General features: G+C 32.8%; 1 protein-coding gene across 4 annotated transcripts in view; it reads left to right on the top strand.

The window, feature by feature from the left end:
- Positions 1–12,614: 12,614 nt before the first annotated feature.
- Pdp1 (PAR bZIP family member Pdp1) overlaps positions 12,615–24,929 on the top strand; it is a 154,608-nt gene continuing 142,293 nt past the window's right edge. For all 4 annotated transcript variants that reach the window (XM_088241086.1, XM_088241070.1, XM_088241077.1 and 1 more), the window contains exon 1: positions 12,615–13,006. In XM_088241086.1, coding sequence (XP_088097212.1) covers positions 12,907–13,006 — 100 coding nt within the window. In that variant the 5' untranslated portion in view covers positions 12,615–12,906. The remainder of the gene's footprint in view (positions 13,007–24,929) is intronic.

Raw genomic sequence — 24,929 nt, 5'->3', positions numbered from 1 at the left:
TTATTTTATTGAATAAATGACACAATTTTATATAAATTTATAGTATTTTTATTGTCACACAAAGAAATAATTAACGTTTTAAAGTTCTTTCAGTGCAACTTAAAACTGAATAAAAACTGCTAACTGCTGAAGTACTGAACAAGTTATTAAAACAATGATCAACTAAATTTAAATAGATATTTCACTGAAGATAAAACCATTTATATTATTTTCAATATGAAAAGTGATCCCTCGTCAAAAATAGACATATTTTTCAATAATGTCATGAAATTCTATGCCATGATTTATTTTACCATGTTATATTCAACTATACCAGCCAACTCCATAATTAATATATCATTCATTGTATACTTATGTACGATAGATAAGCAATTTTTTAAATAAGCAACTGATGGCAATTAAAGTGAGCAAACAAGCAATAAATTATTATAATATGAATTCGTTTTATTTGCATTGAAATTTTGTTCTGTGAAAAAAACAAGGAAATGTATAAAAATCGGTAGACTTTCAATCGAATTCGGTAGATCGGCAGATTGCTCCCAAAATCGGTAGATCTACCGAAAAATCGGTAGATCTGGCAACGCTGGTTACCGATGAAAGTAGTCGAATGAAAGTAGTGGACTACATTCGATGGGTAAATTCAGTCGAATGAAAGCCCGAATGCAGTAATGTAGTCAAATGAATTCACTCTACTACAAATAGACCAATGGGCGAGCTTTACGCTGACTAACGAATGAATTAGTAATTTCCCAACTAATGAATTTACTCGACTACAAATAGACCGACGGGCGAGCTTTACACCGACTATCGAATGAATGAGTAATTTCCAAACTAATGAATTCACTCGACTACAAATAGACCAATAGGCGTGCGTTAAATTCATTCGACTACAAATAGACCAATGGGCGAGCCTCACGCCGACTATCGAATGAATCAGTAATTTCCAAACTAATGAATTAAATCGAATGCAAATAGACCAATAGGCGTGCGTTAAATTCATTCGACTACAAATGGACCAATGGGCGAACTTTACGCCGACTACTTTCATTCGACTACTTTCATCGCCAACTAATTCGTTATGACGCAATGGGCGCTGGGATCTGGCGGACGTGATAGTTGAAATAAAATGCTTTTGTTTTCTGTAGTTATGTCAGCACAGGTAAAATAAAAATGTATATTAATATACATAATTAACAATAAAATAAAGTGAAGTTTGTTTATAGGTCTGCTGCTAGCCTATTTGTGTACTTAATAATAATAAAATTTATATCAAATCCATCCGATCTGAAATACCAACACAATAACAGCTGATTGTAGTTTTACATGCGTGACCTAAACAATAAATATGAAACAAAAATATTTTAATTTTCATCCCTTCTTTGGCAGATAAATATTGAGTTATGTCAAGTAATGATAACCACAGACTATAATTATACCCGTGTAAATATTTTAAATACCATAAAGTAAGGATCATGGTTTACATTATTATTATTGCCATAACTGACGTACCTAATGTTTGGATAATTTATATAGCGCCATTTTTGTGAAAATCACCTCCTTTGTAGGTTTATAATTTGTTGCTCTACGGGTGGTATTTTAAAATTTTCAAACCATGTCTCCATTTTCCCATTTGTTTGTTTGAAAATCAGCATTAATTTGTTTTTAAAAATATATATTTTTTTGTATGACTTTTTTATTAGGGTTACTTACAATAAACACATGACTTTTTTCGTATTCAGGTCCCGGCTTTTTAGAAATAAAATCCGTATTAGAACGTGACTTCTGTTTTTCATATAATATTATTAGTTTAAGGAAAATAAAAAATCAAAACATTTGAAAATATTCTAGAATGTAACTAACTTGAAGTTTACATATAATGTAGGTATCGTTTTTTGCTTATGTTTATATTGTTATTCATTTCTAATTGTGTTGTTTTTGATTTTAATTTGTAAATCTATGTCACTTGTTTTTGGCCGGCGTTATCACATTTTGGTAGAAGGCTCTTTTTCTCATAAAGGAAAAAAAAATACCTAGCATTCCCAAAGCATGGATATTTCTCCCGAAAAACGGAGTTTGTCTTTGAATAAATTTCTGTGTCTATTGTCTCTGGTATACCGGAAATAAATGATTCAATTCGATTATTTCCTTCATTCGATTACTAATCATTCGATTAGTAAATTTAGTCGATTATTTTCATCTCTAGTCATTGTTTTCATTTTCCGTTAAAAAGGGGATCCTCGAATTGCTATTTGAAGTTGATATTGTGTTGCTATTGAAAAGTATTGATCTCATTCATAATAATATTAATGTTTTAATCACTTACCTTCAAACTATCGATGTGTCAGCTAAAGATAAATTAACAAACATTAAAATGTTAAAATCCCCGCATTTTCCTCGCATTATACCAAACCCCACAAAATCCCCAATCGAGTTGAGATTCCCCACAGTTTGGGGAATTCCCCACAAATTGGCAACCCTGGATAGGACACTTAAATTATAGTTTCGCTGTTACGCACGAAGCGCTAGTATCGCTAAGTCATAGATTATGAAGTAACTGACTTAGTGTTGCGCCACATTGCGAATTCGATCATCGATATCGATGTCCAAATCGATCGATATTGGTGCGTTAAATTTGGTTAAATTAAAAAAAAAAGACGGATTAGATATTCATTTCAATTCAATTTGTTTATTTGAATATAATATATACATTACAAACATATTTCGACAAGAACTTCTTTCGGACAGAAATCTTTTAGTTTTATGGCTCCTAGAATTTATGATAAGGTTAAATGTATTTTTTTCACCCAACACGATGTAACTACTTTGCAAAAAATAAAAAAAACCCAGTGGCTTATTAAGTTAGGAAGAAAAGAAACTGAAAGCTTATTAAACTACATTGCAAGGTAAGTTACATTAATATTAATACTATCAACGACAATTTAAACACTAAACAATATAGTGACAAGAAGGATAAAATTTATAAATATATATGAATATATATAGGTATGTGTGTATATATATACAAATATAAATGTATGTATTTATATGTAGATATGTATATATATGTATGTGAATGTGTGTATACATGTGTATGTAATGGTGTTAATTTATATGTGTGTATATATGTATAAATTTTTATGTGGATATGTGTATGTATACATATGTGTATGTATATATGCATGTATGTGTGTGTATGTACGTGAATGTGTGTATGTACGTGAATGTGTGTATGTACATGTATGCATGTGTGTATGTACGTGTATGTGTGTATGTACGTGTATGTATGTATGTATGTGTATGAATGTTTATAAGGGTGCACACGTGTGTGTGTATGTATATGGAGATATATATAAAGAAACATAAATGTTAGTCTGCCTTAGAAACATAAATGTTAGTCTTCTTCTACAAGGCATAACTTTATAATACAAATAATACATCTTTTTCCTTCAATTCCGCCAGGAATTCTGTCATCTTAAAAATCCCGGCAAATACGAAATTATCCCGCCTCGAGGGCCCTCCAATCCGCTAGATATGACGGGAAATCCGTCAAGATCACAACACTGGCTACATACAGCTCATAGTTAAGATTTGAAATACGCTCTTTTACTTAGTTTCTTGCTTAGACCACAGAGAAAAGGCAATAGGGGTAACTTAAGCCTTGTTTACACGAGGACAATACAATGGATATGACGATATTGTCATGTCTCGGCTCCGTGGACAGCCTCGATCGCGCAGAACACACATGCCACAAACATACGGAACCTTATTTTTAATATTTAATATAGATTAAATATTCAAACAAGTAAATTATGATAGATATTATAGGAATGAATAAAGTTCTCGTTTTGTCTTCTTATTGTTCCTATCTCCGATGGAGGTTGAATATCATCGCAGCAATTCTGAATTTGTTTGCAGCTGCTCTGAACGAGGACTGAGCGCTGCAATGGAGCCAGTCTCGCAGGTTCTACAACTAAGAAATGGTCCATCTCCTTCAATTCTTCCTTCTGAAATGCTATATTTTCGCCTCTCATTACATGCCCGGAATACTCAAGTTTTCTTTTCTAAACGGTGTTCGCTGACTGGTTTTTATGTATTTTTTCGAGTTAGGTGAAAGCTCTATTCAGACTTTGATCTCTTAATAGTGATCCCATTTATCATTCAGCTAACTTCCTTCATATTATAGGACTTGCTCTGTAAACCACGCTCCAATTTTGAAGCCATTGGTAAAAGTTGTAACTTTTTCCGAAAAACCATATACTATATTTCGTCATGTGATTTTCTTCAACTTTAGATGAGAGCGGCTGAGTTTTTTTTGACGCTATGTCAAAACTTGATAAGTACAGAAGTATATTTTCGGGTTAGTTATGTAAATGTAAGGATTTTAAAACCTTGAACTTGAGGCTGTAGTTTTGTATAACGCACGAAATATGAGGAAACCATACGATTTCTCCATTTTAAAACAATGTTTTTACAAAATTAAAAATAGTAATAAAAAAACACAATTACAAAAAAATGTAAATATGCATTAGACAAAAATAATCATTTTTTAAGATATATCTGTTTAAAAATATACTTAAAGATTTTTTTTTTTAATTGTCGGCCTCCTGCTGTAGTGGTCAGCGCGTTTGCCTGCTATGCCAGAAGTCTCGGGTTCGGTTACCGACATAGTTGATGTTTATTTAAAACGGTGTTTTAACACTAGAATATTTTATAGTTCCTGGCCGATCATCTTTCCCTCCGATAACAAAATTGAACAAGATATGCTACGATTGGAGTACCAATGCAGTGCCCTATGCACCATTAGGTGCGGAAAGGGTGTGAAGAAGAAGAAAATATTATTACCTTTCGCCTGGCAGATTACTACTTTTAAAGTTTAGATCAAACTTTGGTACATCGATTTTTATATAAAGACTAAGTATTAAAGTAAAATTTGTTCTAATGATTTAAAGATAATAAAGCAAAATGTAAATTTTTTTTGAAAAAAATTTGATAATAAAAAACAAGTATTTTAAGCTACTTATTTTTAAATATTTCTTTAATTCTAATTGAAATTATGCCTTCAATAATATAATTATTGAAAAGATATTTTAGTTGAAACCTTTTTTACGGAGGTATTATTTTTTTTTTAATTATTGAGGAATTTTGGTTGTAAACGTACAATTTCATGAGTATATTTTGAATAAAATTTTCAAGTTCATTACGGCCATTATTCGGCCGGTGGTAGACGTTGAGTTTATGCTCTGCATTTTGATAGGTTTTTTCATGCCTTTATTAATCGAAACGCATATGTTTAATTTTTCTTACTACACAAAGTACACCAGCTTTAAGAACGTGTTGTTTTTTTAGTGAATAGTTTGTTAAAATTCGCAAAATAATCAAAACAAACGAATTTGGCGTTAAATAAACTAACAAATCAAGACGTAATTTTGGTCGTACATACAAATCAATTAAATCTAATAATCTGTAGACGGAGCCTACGTTCAAGGCACACAGAAGGAAAGAGGTAATATATTTTGATGCCGCCCGGTTAAATTTCGATTAAAATTGGCCCCTCGCTATTCAAAAACTTAATTTATTCGTGAATATCAATAGGTTAATTTTTATCTAAACTCAACCGGACAGAATAACATAGTAAAATACCTAGTAAAAAACAAAGTCAAAAAACTAAGTAACTAACTAATAACCAACTACCAACGAATAAGTTTCTTCAAAATTAAAATAATAAAAAAATATAAATAATTATTATATAACTCGTAAATTGAAAACATTTCTTTAGAGTGAAATATGTAAGTCTAGGAATTTACAGACCTTACGACATATAACTGGTTTAAATTATCACTTTAAACCAGGCAGCATTCACCGTTCGGGCAGTGAATATTTTCATTTGAGTTTATTTAAAAGAAAAACATAGATTTTTATACAATATTCAATTTGTATTATGTAGGGACAGCGGTTATTTATTTTTTTAATATGCCTATACTGGTGGATTTTTATAGGCTGGCGCGTGCGCTATACTTACACATACGCATACGCATCGTGTAGTATCCGTAAAGCTAGGGTTTCCTAGGAGAGCGGTGCCCGTATTTTAACGGCCGTAGTGAACGGTGATGCAGTGGACAGCCGTCGTAACGTCGACTAGAGAGTGGTTTCCTAGGGAAACGGTGTTAAATGGTGTTGATAATACCGTTTTCCTAGGAAACCACACTCTAGTCACCGTTACGACGGCTGTCCACTGCATCACCGTTCACTACGGCCGTTAAAATACGGACACCGCTGTCCTAGGAAACCCTAGCTTAAATAAGCCCATGGTATGACATCGCACGGCATACGCATTATGAAAATAATTTGTGTCTCTCTCGCGCTCAGACGCGCTTATGAGCGTAACATAGACAACTATTGCTTTATTAGTTGCTTATGATGTGGTAATACAATATACACAGCACTGCGTTTTTCTGAATTTCGCTGCGATTCTTAATAGTTAAAATATAATAATATGTACGAGTTTGAAGTTATGGATTCAAAACACTGGTTTATAAATATGTAGGTATTTTCATTGAATCAAATCATGAATAGGTCGATTATGTAGTGATGACGTTTTCACAAAACTGAAACAAAAACATTTTTATTGAACAGATTACTGATTTTAAAAATCTTGATGTTATTAAATGTTTTTTTTAAAGATCTCTTTTGAATTAGAGCGAAAAAAAACAATTACTTAAGAAAATAAAATATATTTACGAGTATTTATTTTTAAACAAGCATGTTTTTTATTTAATATTTTGTGTTCATCATAATAATAATTAATAGAGTGTTATTAAAATGCACAGTACAAATTATATCGAAAAAAATATGTATTCACACTTAATGATAGACAATAAATCTTGTTATTTATATACTTAAAACAATTTACCCAGCTGCGCATTCTAGTTCCAGAGTAATTGACTGTAATAATTTTTTTTTTTCTAATTTGAATTGCCCCTTGTTCTTGGAAGGACTATAATTAGTAAAATACAACATTTTGAAAAATATAAAATAATGAAACAAAGTATTTTATTGAATTAATATTACATATTCTTAACCCGTTTTAAGATTTTTTTTCATATACGCAACCCTCTAATCCAACACCGAATTTTAAAAAAAAGATAGCACATTTGGTTAAAATAGAATACAACATTTTTTAAAATCAACATCCTGTAGGTTAACAAATGAGTAACCCGAAGAAAAATTTTGATAATAATCCTTAAGATAAAAATAACTTCATTTAATTTACTTACATATAACTTTGAATTATCTATCCTTACCTCTGTTTTGTATAAATACATTGAACCCTTTAATAAAGATACCAGTCTCGAAGATGTCGCGAAAGCGATGAAACCGGTCACTGGATATTCCAAATTTGTGGATTAAAGTATTACTCGTCTTTTATTTATATAATAAATTACAATGAACTTCCATCAATAATTTTCACTTACAAACTTAAATGTTTGAATAGAAATATATGAATAATCCTCATTTCTTGTATTTACCGGAATATTTCATTGTAAGGTAATTTTTAATAATTATTTGTGTTAAATGTGATAGAAAACTGGTAAACCGGGATTCGAACCTCGAACTTTTGGTCCGTTATTCCACGGCATTATTTAGATATAGTCCAAAGTATTATAAAAGGCTTGATTAGTATTTACGAGAATATTTTTTAAAACATAAATATTTTTAATTCAGTATATTATTATGTATATCAGATATATAAAATACATATTTGCCTACATGCCTATACTGAGAAAAAAACATTTAAATGTTTGACTCAATAAAAATCTTTACAGGTCTTCTTTATTCATATTTTGGACATACACACTCATTATGCCATGTTAGTTCCTTTTAATTGTTACAATATATGAGATTTCGGAAAAATATCCGGTAAATGGAATTAACGATTTTCACCAGAAAACAATAACTACCAAACTTTTGAGGGTTTAGAGGATTTTATCAGTTGATAAAACCCGAAAAATGTTTTATAACTGAGTTTTAACTAGGTTTCTCAACTTTCGTCATTTAGAGGGATTTATCGGTATACCGACGATATATAGATTACTATTTAGCAAAATACGTTATGATATTTATTAAGTGAATACCAAATGCTGTCTATATAATGCCTACATAACATCTATTCTCCATAACGTATGCGAATCATGGATGGTGGTAAGTCACTAGAGCCCAAAAGAGCAAAAAAACCCAATTTTGAGAATAGGTGTCTAAGAAGAATAAAAAATGTGCGTGCTTTAATTTTGTGAGGAATGAAGAAATAAGAAAACGGACGCCGCAACCTGCGGTGACAACTGTCATCAAGCGGAGGCAATACTCTTGGCCGGGCCACATACTGCCAATGAGAATATCAAAGGCACATTCACACACGATGACAGTTCAGTTACTATTGGGCCGAAAGCAATATTGGTACCCGCTGTAGGAATAGTAATATCCTTACCAGGTACTAGTATTAAGCAAATAAAGTTGAACGCCTCAACCTGGTAAATGTGCTGTACACACACATAGTAAATCTGGCGTATCCGCATGGTGTGTTAATTTTTTATTTTATGTATTTTTATTAATTTACCAATCTTCTACTCTTTTGTTACGAACCCGAGGGTCTACAGAATTACTTTTATAGGGAAAAACATTAAAACGTTTATTATTTTTTGAAATATTTGTCTCATAACTGAATAAATAAAAAATATCAACAAAAAAAAAAGAACAACATTATTCCAAAAGGCAAGTAAAGCAGTGCAGTAATTTGTTTTTTTAAACATTGTATACCTAAGCCTATTTAGGTATTTGTGCACAATGTAGACCTGGGCCCCGATTACAATGAAAAGTTGACATTTATCTTTAATTTTATCTGTTAAAGTAAAATTAAGTTTTCTGTATGAAAAACAAAATATACATACATATTTTTCTTCTAAACATGTTCAATGAGGAACTTCAGCCCTACGGGAAATTGGATACAAAAAATGTTTTCTTACGCGGGGTAAAAATTAGAGCATTAAATTGTACCGCAAAGTTTCTTGAAAATGTACAGAAAAAATAATAAAAAATATTTTGATAAAAACGCACTACTTTAAATGACGTCACAGGTTCATGTGAATCAACCTATGATCTGAGAGCTATGGAAGATTTCCGGTCTGCTTGTCGCTTCTGGACCAATAGGAAGAACTGAATGAGAATAAGCGGAAATGAACCTCTGACGTCACACGCGGAGTTATTTCAGAAATACAAAACTTTAAAAAATCGTAGCGTCGATAATACGATATGTAAAAATTTAAAAAAAAAAATTGACTTAGTTTAACAGTCTATTAACAAATAAAAATTTTGAAAAAAACCACTGAACTTCCTCATTATAGGTTACCGACGAAAATACTTTCAATGTTCATGTAAATATACTCATTTTCGTACACAAGTATCGGGTTTTCTTCAAAGACAGTAGAAGATAACTCTGTTAACTTCCCATTGTAATTGGGGCCCTGGAGGTTCCTTTTTAGATTCCCGGCTGGAACCTACGGATCCCGCATTTCCGAAGACGTCGACCCAAAAACCTTACAGCCCCGAAACTTCTCTGTTGCATTTCAGAATCTAGAAAGCTTGAAGATCTGTCGATGTGCGTTGTTACATAATATTTAGTGTGTACCTAAGCGGCGAATAAATGTCTTCGTTGTCGCTACAACTAAAGAAACAAGGGGCTAGCATTTTATGCCTATTGTCATATCGATTACGCGCTATATTGGGGGCGTGTAAAATATTACAAAAAATTAAAACAACTAAACAGCAGCAAAAGGTGTTCTCGGTTTTTCACCCAAGGAAATATCTTTTTTTCCCTTTATCCCCGCCTATTGCCTATTGAATATCGTCGCTATAGTTCGTTTTGGTCCAACATACCATTTTTAACGAAATTGAGTTAAGTGTACAAGAGTTCTGAGAAAACCTTTATTTATGAAATTAAAATGAAAAAAAAATATTTTTTAAAAATTGTTTAAGGGTTTTTAACGAATTTCGTCTTGAGTTGTGGTCATTATGAATGTCTATTCTGTCTGCTGATTTGCGTTTTGGCCTGGTCTTCCAGTGGTTTAGATTTGACATATTTCCTCCTAAAAATAAGTGAAAATAGGTACCTATATAACCGGGTTGTGGTCCCGTGGTAATGTCCGAGGCTAAAATCCCGGACTACCAAAACTCCACAGTGCACTGTACGAATTTTGAAAAATGGCCTCTTAACCGAAATATTTGGAGAAATAATAAATAACGCAGAAATAATTATATGCTGAAAAATAAAATTAGTTACATTCCTTAGTTCTATTTTTAAAATGAAATATTTTTATTAAAAAAAAGTGAACTGGAATATATAAAAACATTTTACCGTTAAGAGTATATCTGTTAAAATACAACAATAACTCGTTCTCAATATTTTCCGAATCAATCTACCTATAGTAAAAACAAATTTTAAAAAACCATTACTCATTCTGTAAATAGCTACAGGAATATTTTGAAATTGTAATTTGTACTTTAGTTAATATGTTTATCTTATTAATTGAATCCTTGCTAATTCTGATAGAGAGTTTTATCTTAATTTTATTATTTGAAAATATCATTTCGGAAAAAACAAACAAATTTACGTAAACATTTGTTGACATCTTAATTTAGGTTATTGCTAAATATTATGACAACTGAACAAAAAACGTTTTCCACCCTTTAAATTAAAAATAATTTTTATGTCATCTCTTAAAGGTATCACACAATTTCTTTCTCGTCAGAAACGCAAAATTAATTTGCGTTTTCTAATGCCCCCAACCCAAGCTGTGCTGATGGTAAATTAATTTGGCATATATTATTGTCTGTGTAAATTATTTTATAAGATTCGTTAATCGACATCAGCTAAAATAAAAAGGGTGGATTTTTACGTTATTAAATAACGATGTTATTAAAATTGATGTAGTTAAGAAGACGGAATAGTTTTTTCATATTTTGCCGGCTTACTGCCAGAAGTCATTAAGTGACATTTTTGTCTAATATGAGTTAGAAGTCACAATCTACCAATTGTATCGTGCTTTATCCAATAAAGAAGTCAGCATGTTGAATAAGAAGTTACTAATCGCTAAATTCAAAACCTTTTGAAAAATATTTTAGTATAAATATTACTGACAAAAGGCTGATGGAACTACAAAGTCGATTATCTCATAACCAACAATTTATCAAAAAAGGTGAACAATAGGGACAAGCCAATGGAAAACATCTAAATTAAGTTTGTTAAAACACACCGCTCAAGGGAGAAAATACGGAAATACGTTTGTATAAAGAAAAAGTCAGACTGCGTTTCCTTTTAATACCCACGCTCAGACGCTGAAGTGTTTGCAGGCATTTTTTTTAAATTGCGCTTTCTAGCCGTAGTTTGAAGTTTGAAGCTGTACTTTTTCTAATATGTAATTGTTTGTTTGTTACTAGTATTGTTATTTTTTGTGAAAGTTGTGATGTATTGTAGTTTGGAAAAATAAATTTGACGATTCAAAGAAATATAAATTTAAAATTCGTCATTTCCCTATCCGTTCCCGATGGAGCATAGGGCACTATATATCGGTACATAAAATGGAGCGTATCTTGATAATCTGTAACATAAAGGATCAGTATTACGCTTCAGGTGCCAGTCGACGAATAATGAAATATTGTAGTATAGAAACACTTTTAAAACATATTTATCACTTTCTCGCTGCCAAGAATCGAATCCAGGACCTTAATAATGATTGGCAGATGCGCCTTATATCCTCTCGATTTCCTTGTTTACTTTTAAGTAGCTAGCATATAAGTGTTCGTGCAGATGTTGGAGTGCCGGGAGCTGGCCGGAGGAGAGGGGCGAAATAATGACCGGTGTAGGTTCTCGGTTAATATCTGGACAGTACTTCCTTTTTTGTTTATATTATGACTATTATTATTTTTTCACTATTTAAGTGTGTATGTACTCGCATACGAATATTAAATTTAGATAAAAACTATTATAACTAGGAATAACACTATATATTATTTGCAATAACATTATATATTATTGCAAAAAATGTAGATGAATTCCTTAAAACGGGTAGTGTCCAGTGAGGTGTTCATATAGAAAATAAAAAAAAGTATGATGTAAAATATCTGAAAAGAGCGGATGTTTATATTTTTCATTTTTCTTTTTTCTATTTGGTTAAAATCTTTTTTTCTTCCCCATTTCTGACCTCAGAATGCTAAAAATGTCACTATTCATCTATGGAGACCAACTTTTGGAACAAATTGCAATCAGAAATTGGTGAGATTTAAAAGATTTCAACCTAATAGAAAAACGTAAATATTGATCCCACTTTTGAACAGACACACCTTGTTATTTGTGTATGTAGCTGTTTGTTTGTACATGTGGGAAAATAAAGTATGTCGGTAGGTATTAGCGAAGTAACTTACACCTGAGACTCGGTGACTCAAGTGCAGCGGGCATCGTGTATGTCGTGTAACTGTGTAACAGTGTAACAGTTAACGGTAGTACTCTGTACGTTAGTAGTTAGGCCCGTGGACGCGCTGTACTCGCAGATGGCCCAGCTGTGTTCACTCGCGCGGGGCGCCGGAGGTACGGCAGAGCGCGCGGGGTTCGAGTCCGCGCTGCCGGCGGCGGCGCCGGCCGCCGCGGGCCGCCGGCGCCGACCCGCCGCCGCGAGTGCACGCGCCTAGCGCGAGATGTCACGCGGAACTAGCTGTGTCCACATTTAGATCGATACTCGTCGTGTATATTTATTTAAGGTACAGAACCGCGGCTCGGCGGATGAGAGTGTGAACGCGGCAAAGTGCGAGTGACCGCTATATCGGAGTGTTGTCGCCGGAACGGAGAGAGATCCGAGAGAAATGAGCGACAGGGATCGGTCGTCGCCTTCTCTCCTGGACACCCCCCTGAAGACATACATCGGGCGCCACGATGACGACTACCCCCTCATCAACGGAAACGGTGAGTGCCTCCCATGTACTGGCGCATCATATGACCGAGCCCCCCCCCCGCGGATCTACCTCTGCGTCCATTCTTAACCTTTGGTGCGAATTTTGATGTATAAATAGTCTTCGTATTTCGCCCGACTCGGAGTCTGCTAACACCTTAACGTCGAGCGAAGATCGACAGGCCGAATACTTCATTCAGCAATCGCACGGAAAAGCTGAATACTAGCCGTCGAGACAATCACGTGACGGTGTTTCTAGGCGTAGAGCGAGTGCACCCGTGGAACGTTTCCTGGCCGGGCGGCCTGCATCGGCTCGTGGGGACCTGCCCCCGGCCCGCAGCGACCAGCTTGTTTAGATACAATACTCCTCGAGGCTATCCTTGACGCGCCCGCGCCCGCTCGTTACTTTTCCGAGGAAAACGTTATCACCGATTCTACCTAGATTCTCGCTAGATAAAAATATTTACACGATAGCATGACTGCTTAGGAATAATTGATTTACGTACTTTGACTCTGATTCGAAGTCGGAATTAGAAGGTCACATGTGGTTGAGAGAGTATCTACTTATTAAAATACTAATAATTATAAAAATCTTTACTAATCATAATACTACAAAATATAAGAAAACAATTTAATAATCTATGTTTGGCTAAATGGCGGACTTATCGCCACTGGCAATTTCTTACAGCCAAGCCTAACATAAAATATTATTTCAATTAACATAACACACATGGTACTTGTTATACGATATTCACTTTAAATACATATTACCCAGTTACGTCTTCCAAATATTCATTTTATTTTGATTTATTTATATAAAGATACATACGATTACAAAAAAAGTAGTATCGTATCCCAAATTTTATTTTGCCTGCGTTAAGTATAGTAATAGTATAACTTTTTAAAAATTAAAAACGCTTTAAACACTATTGTAAAAACTTTTATACAATTGACTACTTTTATTGTTTTCGGTAGCTAATTAAGTACTTTTACAGCTGTAACTATCAATAAAGAAAATAACGATGACAGATCTTATGAAAACATATTATTAATACTTAAAGGATTAACTTTGTGGTCAAATATTTGACTCAATGTTATTGAATATTTTATATACTTACTTACCGGCTTTTTTATGTCTACCGATCAAGACGTACCCGTCTCTTCATCAGGGCATCAATTAAACCAACATGCAAACCCCATTATACACCTTCACCATATAAAACCAACATGCCATGATTTGAGTAGGCAACCATTACATTCACTGGTTAGGTAGGTTATAGAAATGTTCAATGCTGCGGGAGAAATAGTTGAAAAAAGTGAGAGGGGATGAAGGAAGGGGCGTTAGTTTGTTAGGTATAGAGTGACCATTACAATGGAACATCGTATTATGGGCTGAATTGAAAGGTTGTTTGATTATTGACCAAAGGAACATTATTTTTTAAAGCTTTTATTTATGAAATATTTGCATATAATTTACTTTTAACCCTTTATTCTTTGTATGTAAACTTTTGACTCCTGTATTGAAGTCATTATAAAAACTGATTTGCGAATACGGAGAAATTGTTATTGTGACACCTCATATGTTCTTCAACACGAATATCCAAATTTCTTGATGTTCTTCCAACGTATACTAAAGGACAAGAATTGCATTTTAAAGCGTTAAAAAATATTGTTCCTTTGATCAATAATCAAACAACCCTTAAATATAGCCCGTTATATGATATTCCATTGTAATGGTCGCCCTGCATCTATAAAACTCACGCCCCTCCCTTTATCCCCTCTCTCTTTTTTCAAATATTTCTCCCACATTACAAAATATTTTCAAAACCTAACCAGTGCATGAAAGGGATGCTTATTGAAATGCATGTCGTGTTGGTTTTATATTTTTGTGCAACTATGGTGAAGGTGTGGGTTTTGCATGTTGGTTTAATTAGTGTAGGTAGGTAACCTACGATATATCCCGAATGAGCATTTACAAAGGCAACATTGATTGCATGTTGTAAATATTATATAGTCGTAAGTATGCATTATGATATTATTGCGCAGATTAACCTTGATGTACCTCACCGCAACTTGTGTAACGATGTCTTTGCTGTGGGAAGTTTTAAAACCAGCGCCTGATTCTTTTCCCCTCCGCCAAGGATCCTCAGAACAGTTATCTTACTTAATAGTACTGTCGATGTGTTCCTACAGCAAAAGGTAAGTATTCAAAAAGCAAGCGGTGTTATTACTCCTGACTTGAGATGGAAAAATTTAATGGTTCTTACCGACTATAATACGGCTGCATTGAATACAGGACACCAGGTTGACTGTTCATATAACGACTTTGCCAAAGCCTTTGACACCGTCAATCATGATGTTATGTTGAATAAGCCAAGAGAGATCGTTTTTTTGGATGGAATACTAAAATTTATGGCTTGCTACCTCCAAAACCGAAAACAATAAGTTCTGCATGGCTTGATTACAATTTTTTTAAAGTTCTTACTCAGGTGTCCCTCAAGGTTTCAACCTGGGCCCATCGCTGTTCTTTATTTTTATTAATGATATTGAAAGTGTTGTAGTCAATTCGCGGATGACTTGAAGCTATTTTTGAGGGTTAAAACTTTGGATGATTTTTTGCACTCCCCTGGTAGAAATATTAAACGTATCTGAATGGGGAGGACGAAATAAATTATTGTTAGATATTTCAAAATGCCCAGTTATACCTATCACTAGGGCCCAAAAATTGCTTTATTCCGCTACAGAATGGTTGGCCAGAATCTTATGCCGACTTCGAAGGTTAAAGATCTGGGCAATGAGTACCCTGACATTTTATGATCAGATTGTAACAATTTGTAGTAGTTATTTGCAGATGTTAGGATTCTTCATGCCTACTGTCAGGGTCTTTGGTAAAACACAAGTACTGAGAATTCTTTATAAATCGTTGGTGCGCAGTACACTTGAGAGTGGCTGTATGGTTTGGGCCCATGTGAGTTGAAGTACTCACTTATAGTGGAGAGAGTTCAGAAGAAATTTCTTCGGTTTCTCTATATGAGAGAGTGCAAATATTATCCATGGCTTCATCCCACTGAGTTTCTCCAGGGTATGCTTAGTTACAACAGTTCGAAGACCAGAAGGAATTTGTATTTAATTACGCAATTTTTTCGATTGTTGCCGGGTATTATTAACAACTCTGAAATTATGCGGATCGTTAGCTTTAATGTTCCGAATAAATACCTTAGACATCATCAGGATTAACCTGCCAATGATTATGTCTGCTGGAAGGGCTATCTCTATGTTGAACAATATTACTTCGGACATTTACATTTTTCACGTCTCCGTGGGAGTTTTTCGTTGCAAGATTCTATTACTTTTTAAATATATTATTTTGAAGACATCGTGTAAACTTACGTGTTATTTTTGTAAATACCCAATTATTTCTATATGTATGGATTTTGATACGTTATTTTGTTATGTACATATGTATGAATAATAAAAAATAAAAAATAAAATTTAAATCAAACCCACGTGCTATGTCTGCCTAGATCATGCCACGACTATACCTTTTGTACATTTAAATAGATTCTCTAGAATGTAAGGGGACGCAAAGGTGAAAAGCTGAACGAGCTGCGTGATGTGATGAAAAATAAATGTTTAGATATAATGTGTGTTACAGATACAGCTGGAAAGGGGGAAGCGGTTCGATGGAGCACGGTGACGCTCTGGTTGTCTAGTCTGAGGTCCCAGATACAGATAGAGTTTGCCAGGAAGTTGCCGCGTTTTTGTCACCCAAAATGATAGAATGTATGCAAGAGTGTGCCTTTATGTGTTCTAGACTTATGTTTGTCAGATTTAAGGTTGGATTGACAAGGATAATAATATTAATTGAATATGCTCCGGTGAACTCCGACTGCGAATCTGAGAAGGATACGTTTTGGACTAGTGTAATGAATGTGACGAATGGGAAAAAGGTAGAGAGTGGAACTTGTGTGAGATTTAAATGTATGGGTGGGAGCTCGAACAGATGGGATTGAGTCCACCCTAGGTATTTTCCGCCCTGAAACAAATAACTTCTTGGTAGTATCAAGAGTGATTTTTTTAAAGATGGCGGTCCAAGACCCATAAAGGTACATTTCATCTACATCTAGAGTCAAAGTTTAAAAACTCCAAAATGATTGAACATGATCGCAAACTGATAAATAAATGCGTGGAAAATATGAGTATTGATATTACTTAGAAATGTTTGAAAAACGGTACATGTGAATCAGCAATGGAATTATGCGGTATAATGAAACGAAAAAACGATAGAACAAAAAACTACAAGAAAAAAGGAAGCATGGTTAGATCTGCTGACGGTGATTAAATCTGTTGGTAGTAGGTACATTTAATTTTAAAAACTATATAGTTAATGTAAGAAGAGAGCGAAACGAGGTGTGTGTGAATGAAAGGAATTGCTGAAAGAGAGGGAATAAAAATGACCAAGAACTTCCAAAAAAAGATAAAAAACTTTTGAAGTATGTAAGTATTTAAAAAAAATAGCAGTTGTTAAAAATTATCAGACAAATAAAGGGAAACAGTAAAAAAAATCAAAAACAGTAATGAAAGTAAATGTATGACAGCGGAAAAAGGAAAAATTGACAAATGGTGATGAATGATAGTGGAATAATAACGAGATGAAAGAAATAATTCGAGGAGGTATATGAAACACATACATGAAATATAAGCAACACCTTCTCTAGGAAGTTTAAATGCAGATGGTAGTTTGACAGAGATGAGTATGGAAGAAATAAGAAGTGCCGTCAAATACACGAAGAATGGAAAAACGCAAGGTTTTGATAATGTTGCTACAGAGTTTACAAAGGCGGGTGGTAAAATATTTTTTGTTGCAAAATATGGTTTTTGAAAGAAATGAAAGCAAGACTAAATGTGAAGTCACTGTGAATGGGGTTATACTGAAACAAGTAGAGTAATTTATATATCTGGGAAGTATGTTCATTAGAGATGGAATGACTGAGAACGATATTGAAAGGAGGGTGAGTGCCGGAAACGGAGCGAACTGTGCACGTAAACCAACCTTGGTAAATTAATGTCAAACTCATGAGGCAAAATTAGCAGCTCACTATGGAGTCCTGGTGCCGAACCTGATGTATGGGAGCGATGGATGGACTTGTAAAAAAACACGGATGAAAGTTGGCTGAATGCTGTCGAAATGCGATCTCTCTAAAAAACTACGAACGATAGATGCACAAATACCACCTCCGTGGTGTAGCGGTGAAGACACTTGACTCACTCACGGAAGGTTCTGGGTTCGATTCTCGGTGAGAACAAGCTACAAAAAGTGGCTTGGTGGAATTTTAGTTTTAGTAAAAATATAACATGTGAATTTTTTTTAAATTGTAAAAATGTATAATTAAGCTATTAAATCAAATAAAAATAAATAAATAAAAAAACGCAAAAAAAATAATGTGATTTTTCTCAAGCCTGGGTGTTCTGTGCTGTAATTCACCACTATAATGGATCTTGTTGTATAGCAAAAAAAGTTGTTTTCTTTTCATATACAAATAAAGACAAAACCATATATATAATAATCATGATACTCGTACCTCAGCAGACAAAACTCGCAAATATAATTACAGTACAGTTACATTAGGGAAGATAAGAAACAAAAGTTAACTAGATGGGAATGGAAGAGGGAGATAAATGGTTACAATTTGATTCAGTGATCGCATGAACGAAGACGACAACTTGTTATCAAAGAAATCAAGACTAGCAGCCCTAGGAATCCTAGGCAGGGCAGAGGAAAACCATATTAGTTCTATGTAAAATACATATATACAATAAAATAAAAGATAAGTTTAACCAGTAAATTTGATTATTTTTAGAGCTTTTTGGTTCGTTGTTATGTTATACCTATAATTTATATGCAACAGTTCTTCAATGTGCGCTATGGGACTAATTTCAACTTGTTTATTGCAAAGGAATTACAAAAATATAAATGTGAGTCACGTGTCACAAGATGCACCCGAATACAGCCGAATGTAATCCGATACATCCCAACTGCAAAAACTGGCCGAAACCGAAACGTTACGTTTTGCCTCCCATATCGCCCAATCCCTCGTAAATATCGATGATAATTCAATTATATTTTTTTCAGGAATTTTAAAAGTGAGGGTTTTCCTGCATAATATTATTGTTTGCTTAGTTTATCATCTCTCTTGTGATATTTATATATCTTACAGTTTATATGTTAAATGTATGCACCTATGTTTTTATGTTTTATATGCATATTTGTATAAGGGTTTGTATATGTGTATAAATTAATAAATATTAGGGTGCAGTAGGTGTGTATGTTTTTGCTCTCAAGATGTATAAGTTCGTAGCTTTTATTTGTATTTTACAATGCGTCCAAATTAGGAAAATCAGTGGTTTAAAAAAATAAAAATATTTGTTTATAGGCTTAGCCAATTAAAATAAAAGCCTATGTATCATATTATCAGCGTTACGATTTTTTAGTTTCGTATTTCTGAAATTACTCCGTGTGTGACGTCTCAAGTTCTCCCCCGCTTCTTTTCGGTCATTTCTGCCGATTGGTCCGTTGACGTACCGTAAACCGGAAATCTTTCACAAATCATCGGTTGATTCATAAAAACTAGTGACGTCGGTCAAATCAATTCATTTTTATTAATATATTTTCATAATTTTTTTCATGTATAGTATTTTTATTTATTTTATTTTATTTTATTTTGTATTATGTATGGTATTTTTATTTATTTATTTTATTTTATTTTATTTTATTTTATTTTATTTTATTTTATTTTATTTTATTTTATTTTATTTTATTTTATTTTATTTTATTTTATTTTATTTTATTTTATTTTATTTTATTTCATTTTATTTTATTTTATTAATTTATTTATTTATTATTTATATTTACGAGTAATACATTCAAGTGCAGCAGTGTAACATAAATATAAACATTAGGTTAAGAGTAAGAATAACATAATCAAACTAAAATAAACGATAGTAAGGAAAAATAAGGAAATGTACCCACATAGGTATAAAGATATACAGAAAGATATGAAACATTCATCCAAATGATGACGAAATTATACATTTATGCAAATCATATAATGTATGATTATAAATTAAATTGAAAATGAAAATATAATTACAAATTATACTCGTACATACATTTTCAAGAAACTGTGCCGTACAATTGAATGCTCTAATCACGCGTAAGAAAACATTTTTTATATCTAATTTCCCGTACGACTGAACGTCCAATTTGGTAAAGAAAAAAAGGCCATTTTTATTTTATTGGTGTACACAGCATACTCGCAAATTCCTTTTATAAACATAATGGTGACATCACGAGACTTTAATAAGTTGGTCTTCTGATACTGAGTAAAAATTAACTGAGATGTCTTGGTACACATTTATGTGTACTTGCGTACACGTCGTGTCACTTTTTAAATAAACAAATAATAATAACGTAGGTACTTCAGCGATTCATTAGAAATATAGGATAGAAACAAAGAGAAAACATCTTTCTGTATGAATATTATAGTGAATGGATAGCTCAGTTTTATGAATATATTATTTAATAGTATAATTGTACATTTTTACACTTTAAAACAAATTTCACTTGTTATATTTTTACTAAAACTAAAATCCCACCAAGCCACTTTTAGTGGGGTTACTTTCGGAATCGAGACTTTTTGGACAAATACTTTAAAATCATACGAATTGATAAGAGATAACTGATATTCATTACAACGATAATCTGAAAGAATCTCAAAGTCCACGGTTCAATTTTAGCTTGATTTTTATAATGTTGGTCGCTTATCTTATGAACAAATTAGTACGATAATTAAGCATATGTTTTGGGAATATTCCGGTCTTCATAATTTATTTTAAAAAATATGGAAAAATCGTGACAATACTTAACAATAATATTCGTATAAATAATTGGGCATGTTTTTTGCATATAACCTATAGAGCGCCATAGATAGTTAATCAAGTAATGTAATTTGAATCTCATGTTTAGCCGAGCCAGAAAATAAAAAAATGACATTGCAATCAAATTATTATAAAATAAGATCGCTGTTATAAGTGTAACACATATACAATATTTTGAATTTGTTCAAATGTTTGTAGACAAAATACTGGATTTCACCCCCTAGGGAGTCATTAAGATTAACAAATTACAACAGAGATGGATAACAGTTTAGAGAAGGGAATATGTAAGTACGGTCATTTACAGAGCTTATGACCTGTCATTGGCTGGTTTAAGTGGCCGCTTTACACATTGTATAACATTCCCCATTTTGCCTATGTTTGAACATCCATATTCCTTCAATTCTTCCATCTGTTGATTTTAGTGAAGTTAAAGAGCTAAAACCTTTATTGCTGTGAAGAGATTTATCTGACCGAATTATTTCACATACTAGGCAACGCCTGTAAACAATTGTTCAATTTTTAAACTCATTGAACCAGTTGGTTTAATTTCAATATTTTGAGTTTTTCCAAAATGAAAAATGAAAAATTATGTGTAAAGCGGCCACTCAAACCAGCCAATCACAAGTCATAAGCCCTGTAAATGCCTGGACTTCCATATTTCCTTCTCTAAAGTGTTATCCACAGAAACCACAGAAAAAATATCAATTTATAGTATATATTACTTACATTATATTATGTTCCTCCTATGTAGGTACAAATATATGATATTTTTTTACAGCTTACCTGTAAATAAAATCACCATTCGCCACTGGTGTACAGGGTGCCTAAAATGCAAGTTTTAAAAAAAAATGTCGGTTTTAGGTAAAGAGCGGTAGATTGAAGCGGGTTGTGGTCCCGTGGTAGTATTTTGGACTCACGGGCTAATGTTCAAACTCGATTTCTATTATTCCAGGATGGGGGGCAGAATTATGTCAAAAACTTTTACCGGTACTTAAGAAGCTTGGATGACCGCAAAGCGCCAGGGCACGGTTTCCATACGCTAGGAACTCACGCGAAATTTAAACATGCCTGTCTCAGAGTAGTGCCAGCCGCACGCCTGTGACGACCTTTAAATGCCTGTCATATGTGGAAACGCCTGTCATATGGTAACCCTATACGCACTTGATGCGGACTAGGGAAGCGGCTGGGTAGAGGAGGGGTAGAGGTTTGTAAAAGGGATGTTAGTCCGAGAAATGAAACATTGTATCTTTTTTCAAATTATGAGTTTTTGAAAAAAATAAAAAATTTAAAGTTAACCTTGAGGAATGTTCCTCTAAAATTTTGCGTGTTGCCCTGAAACGCCGTGTATATTACATGGATCCGAATGAAGAAGAAAGTTTAGGAAACATGATGAATTTAGACGAGATAATTGTTTTACCCGCTGAAATTTATACTTGTGTTATTTTTATATAATAAACTTATGTTTATGCTACACTAATAACAAAGTATTTGCTTTTTGATTTTTTGGCTTTAATTGGTCTTTTTCACAAAATTATATAAGCAAAATTTAGACAAAAAGACAGTTAAAAACATTCGTCGTCAGGCAATCTTGGGTTATATAAAAAATTGTTGTGATGGCCAAAATTTTAAGGCATCAGTATTAAAAATAGATATTATATATTATTTGATGTGAATTATTCTCAAGTAAGGAAAATATCCGATTATTACAATAGTCAGGAGGATACGCGGTCTGACTGTTCTTCATACAGACGTACATGTTTATTTTCTCCCTGGATTATGGCACTTGGGCAGTAATTATTTTACACTTTATAAATTTTTGCCATTGGCGTGTGTCTCGTTTTGCTTTTTCGATTTTTTTTTGTTTCTCATGGGATCTAGGACTCTCCAAAAACCCAGAAAAGCGCCCAGTTTTATATTTCATCTTCGGACGTACGACATACAAATATGATAAATAATTTTGAAAAACGGTTTCCATATCTAAAATTTCATTCTGATAGGTAGTATTTTTATATAAATTAAAAACAAAATCGGTTCAGTTTTGGGGTGCGGAAATCGGGACAGTGAAATCTTAATTTCGTCTATTTAAGTTAAGTATACATCTTAATCAAGTTATAATGCATACCCTGATAAAGAAGCTTGTGTAGCTTTTCAATCGGTCCGTAGAAATAACGAAAAATAAACAAGATGTTTTTTATGCATTTTTTTATAATTATATTATTTAAATGTACTGAATCGCATTACAGTAATGTGTTTAGCGTACCTTTAATCAGGTAAAAAGTGTTGAAAATGTATTACGACAGAGAGAAGGGTATGAAAATCAAGGCACTTACGATCTAGCATTGGTCGGTTTTAGTGGCCACTTTACACACTGTGTAACATTTACCACTCTGCCTATGTTTTAAACATTTACATTTCCACAACTCTTCCACCCGTTGGCTCAAACGTGGTCGCTTATGAAGTGAAATACTGGCATTTTTGTTGCTTTGTAGACCGGTAAAATAAACGGCGTCTCGGATTTCAGTTTCATCAAAAGGGTTTTCTCTTTAAATTAAAATTAAAAACTTTCTAATCAGTTAGTGAATAAGCAAGGTATAAATGTCGAAATCAGGGTGTCGAAATAGAAGTTTGGTCAAATAATTGATTGAGAAAGTTATTTTATTTAAAAACTAAAAATCATGTTTTAAATTATATTTATTTAAACAATTATAACATACAAAATACAAGTAAATAACATAATTAATTTTTTCTTCTTCTAGTATTACAATATACCGAATGTGAAATATCGTATATAAAATGTGTTTCAATGCGAACATTCAGTGTTTTTTATGTTTTATTTAAAAAATATATTATCAAACTAAGCCAAAATTTTCGTTTTTATTTTTATGTATTGTATTATCAACGCAACGATTTTTTATTTATTAAAATTACATTTATATTTTTTTTTCATTAATTTTATATGAAAACATATTTTTTTATTTCTTAAAATGAATTTTTTATTCATTCATACAAATACATACATATTACAAAAAAGTACAATAATAACGTAGCCCAAATTCTATGGAGCCAAGGGCCCTGGGATACAACATAATGGAAAGTGGATCCAGTTTCCTTTAGCACTGAACTTTATTAGTACATTTTATGAGGAATAACATTAATAGTAACTCAATAATGTTTGAAGCTATAATTGCTAGCAAAATCACGCCCATGTTTAAGAATATACTGATCGATGAACAGCATGGATTTAGATCTGCCAGATCAACCACCTCTAACCTGGTAGATTATACCCAGGTTATTGTCAAAGCACTCGAAAATAGTCAGCAGATTGATGTTCTTTATACAGATTTTTCTAAGGCATTTGACAAAGTAGATCATAAAATTCTCATGTATAAATTACATGCCTTGGGAATAAGAGATCCATTACTATAATTTATTAAATCGTATCTAACTAGTAGGACACAAAATGTTCGGATAAATAACTATTTATCAACCAGTATTGATGTTACATCGGGTGTACCTCAGGGTGCTCATTTGGCACCCCTGCTTTTCAATTTGTTTATTAATGATGTTGCTAAATCATTCTCTTACTCTCATTTTTGGCTCTTCGCGGACGACAACAAAATTCTCAAAATAATTCAAACTTTACAAGACTGCTTTCTTCTTCAATCAGACATTAACTCTTTTAACCGATGGTGTAAAGTCAATAAATTAGAACTAAATATTAAAAAATGCAAAATAATGTCATTTCATAGAACAAAACAACCAATTTCCTTCGAGTACCTATTAGAAAACTCCAAAATGGATGTAGTCAAGTCCATCAGAGATTTAGGAGTTGTTTTGGACTATAAACTGACATACAACGAGCATATATATAATACAGTAAATAAATCACTGAAATTACTTGGCTTCATTAACAGAATATCCTCTGATTTTACTAATGTCCGTACAATCAAAACTCTTTATTGCTCAACTGTTCGCCCTCTTCTTGAATATGCCTCAGTG

This window comes from Micrasema longulum, unplaced genomic scaffold (genome assembly GCF_059751315.1).
Source record: "Micrasema longulum isolate JH-2025_06_02 unplaced genomic scaffold, ASM5975131v1 h1tg000127l, whole genome shotgun sequence".
In the NCBI taxonomy this organism is placed as follows: domain Eukaryota; kingdom Metazoa; phylum Arthropoda; class Insecta; order Trichoptera; family Brachycentridae; genus Micrasema; species Micrasema longulum.
This window is presented reverse-complemented; position numbering and strand designations above follow the sequence as displayed.